The sequence below is a fragment of the Gastrolobium bilobum genome, unplaced genomic scaffold, assembly GCF_033153095.1.
Source record: "Gastrolobium bilobum isolate Gb01-03AN ecotype WA unplaced genomic scaffold, APGP_CSIRO_Gbil_v1 utg9597, whole genome shotgun sequence".
Classification (NCBI taxonomy): domain Eukaryota; kingdom Viridiplantae; phylum Streptophyta; class Magnoliopsida; order Fabales; family Fabaceae; genus Gastrolobium; species Gastrolobium bilobum.
The window spans coordinates 168,844-171,656 of NW_026896540.1; the positions used below are offsets into that span (position 1 = coordinate 168,844).

Genomic DNA, 2,813 nt, shown 5'->3' on the forward strand with positions numbered 1-2,813 from the left:
ATAAAATATCCTTGATAGCTGATAATAACACTTTGAACAATGCACTTAAAAATTAATTCACTTAATGGCATTGAGTATCACCTATTTCAACATTTAATTAATATATATATATATATATATATATATATATATATATATATATATATATATATACCCAATAAAAAAATCAAAGCTTTTAATTTACAAACTTGTTGTACCATGCATATATAAGAAACTCGAATTACTAAATCCAACTTTTAATCGAGCACTTGATTTTTCACAATTTCAACGGCAAATCATAAATATGGAATCACTTCAAAATTATTTTGTTAAATGAAACATGAACATTTTTTTTTTGTTGGTTATGTATAAGATAATGAAAAAAAAATTAGTACAAAGATAATGAAATTTAAATCAACTGCAAAAATGCTTCATTTTTCACAATGGAGGTATAACAAATTTCAGACCTCTATTCCATTTATCAGCTCATCATCGAGTTGGTATGAAGGTATCAATAGAAATTCAATTTATTAAATGTCATTTTCAGTTTGACAGGCCACGATGGATTTACCATCCAAGCACTCACAATTTACCCCATTTAAACTTCTGTTAAATTTTTCTCCAAGCTTTGACCATTCAACTCGAATATTTGTTTGGTTTTTCTTGGCCAATTCCAGCTCATCTCTCAAGTGAGGAACTTGTTCCCTCAACTCATCTCTCTGTGCTTTAAGAGTCTTTGCTTCTTCAAAAACTTCTCTTTTTCTCTTAGTAGTCATGATTTTAGCTGAATCAAAAGCAGAGATGTTAGCTTTAACTGCATTTATTTGCTTTTCTAGTTCTTTCTTTCTTTCCTCCAAATATGCCAGCTGGTTGCTCAACTCATTTTCTAAGGACATAACTTCCTTGAACTCGTTCTTGTTAGCTTCAAGACTTTCTTCTACCTTATCTGCTTTCAAGATGTTGGTGCTGGTAGACTCTATTTTCCTACTAGCATCATTGTAGTCACAACTCCAGCGAGTGAATTCTCTAGAAACTTCTAATATCAACAATGTTATTTCTGCTGAGATTCCATCATCAGCAGACAACTTTGAAAGGTATTCAATGGTAGATTTCACTGTACCACAGTGTCCAGTATGCAATAGAACAGTGAAGTCTTTGGAGAGAAGGTCTTGTAGTGTCTTCAATGCTTTCTTGGTCTCTTCACAAGGCGTAGTGTTGGATAATTCACAATTGACTGTGGTATCTTGGGAAGATGAAATATCTGAGGTCTCAGCATCAAGAGAAGCATAAAATTCTTTCATTTCTACATCATCCAGAGTCAGGTCACCTTGATTCCTGGGAGATTCAATGTTAGACAACAACATAATGGAACTGGTTTTTTCATGTAGTTCTGATATGGGACCATTTTCAATGGTTGGAATAACAGTAGGCGCTCGAATTTTCGGAGCCCGACAAAAACTTGAGACTTGAGATTCAGGTTCAACCTTTAATGGGCGACCCATAAGCAGTGTGTTTAATCCAGATTCTACAAAAAGAGGGGGGGAAAAAAGTTAGTGATGGTAATGGAAGGTAATCCAGAGGCGTTTTCTATGGAGAAATGGCAAAAATCACAGTATCACACACAGCCACATTTCAATTGGAAGAAATGTAAAATGTAAATAAAAACCACAGGACAGGAAATGAAGCTTCTGAAGCTGCCACAATATATACATCAAAGAATTTCTCCTTAACAAATATTACAATTTAGCATCAAAGCAAATGATCAATTTCTTTAGAATGGCTACTATATGTTGCATTGTTTTTATCATTGACTTAAAGCAGATCAAAATGTAAGATACTCGTGCAAGTGATGATCTACTATACTTGCAAAAAAATCTCATAGCAAATAATCATTTAAACATATTCAATCATTTATATGAAGCTTGATCAACTATATGGCAGATATATGAATATAGAAAACTAGAGTCAACATGAATTTATGGAACAAGATCCAATAAAAAAAATGAAAAATTAAAAAAGAACAAAAATATTACCTTTGAATCGTGAATCATCTTGAGTAATAATATCCAGTGGTTTTGGACGCTTGGGGCATCTAATTAAATGACGCTTCAAATGTGAAGTACCACAATTATCTTGCAAAAGCTTTCCACAGTGTTTGCATAGAACTTTACTACCATCACTTGTTTGAATTCTCTGCATTTCTTCCCATACTTTAGAAGTCATTTTTGGACGCTTGGAACTATCAAATTCTTCATATTCATAATCTACCTCAATGCTTGTTCTATTCTCATTTGTCATTTTTTTTCCCCTCTGAAACAAATATCAACTAAACTTAGCAAAGCAAAGTAGATTCAGAGTTTCGAATTCGAAAGACATAGCTATTACAATTTAAATTCAATTATAAAATTGAAGCCCAGCAGAAAAAAGAACAAGGTACACATCAATTTTTAAACCATATATATTGAAATTGAAATTGAAATTGAAAGGAAGTTTCTAAGATTTAGCATAAAAAGAACCTGATGAAAAATCTGGATTCTGCTATGGCTGTTGGCCAGCGTCAATGGCAGTTCAAAGACCTAGGGACTGTGTCAAACGGGGACAAAGCTGAACCGGCTCAGGCTATTTAGGCTTCGGGCTTTAGCCCGGGCCAGTCTCCGTACTCGCTGATGTGGGCTTGGGCCCATAGGCCTGACTGAATATTTGATGAGTCTTAAACTTAATGGATGAGTTAAGTGGAAGTCATGTCAATCTTAAGCATGTTCTAAACATTTTTTTTATTAAAAAAATTATGTCTTACATGCTGTAAGGATCTAATTTTATTAAGTACTAACATA

The 2,813-nt window shown here is 33.3% G+C and overlaps 1 protein-coding gene across 1 annotated transcript; it reads right to left on the reverse strand.

Moving 5' to 3' along the window:
* Positions 1-430: 430 nt before the first annotated feature.
* LOC133300357 (uncharacterized) lies at positions 431-2,563 on the reverse strand. The gene is made up of 3 exons (XM_061499879.1): positions 2,496-2,563; positions 2,013-2,289; positions 431-1,504 (listed from the first exon to the last, which is right to left on the reverse strand). Exons 2-3 carry the CDS (start codon positions 2,275-2,277, stop codon positions 510-512), a joined length of 1,260 nt encoding a protein of 419 aa, XP_061355863.1. The 5' UTR covers positions 2,278-2,289; positions 2,496-2,563; the 3' UTR covers positions 431-509.
* Positions 2,564-2,813: the final 250 nt, after the last annotated feature.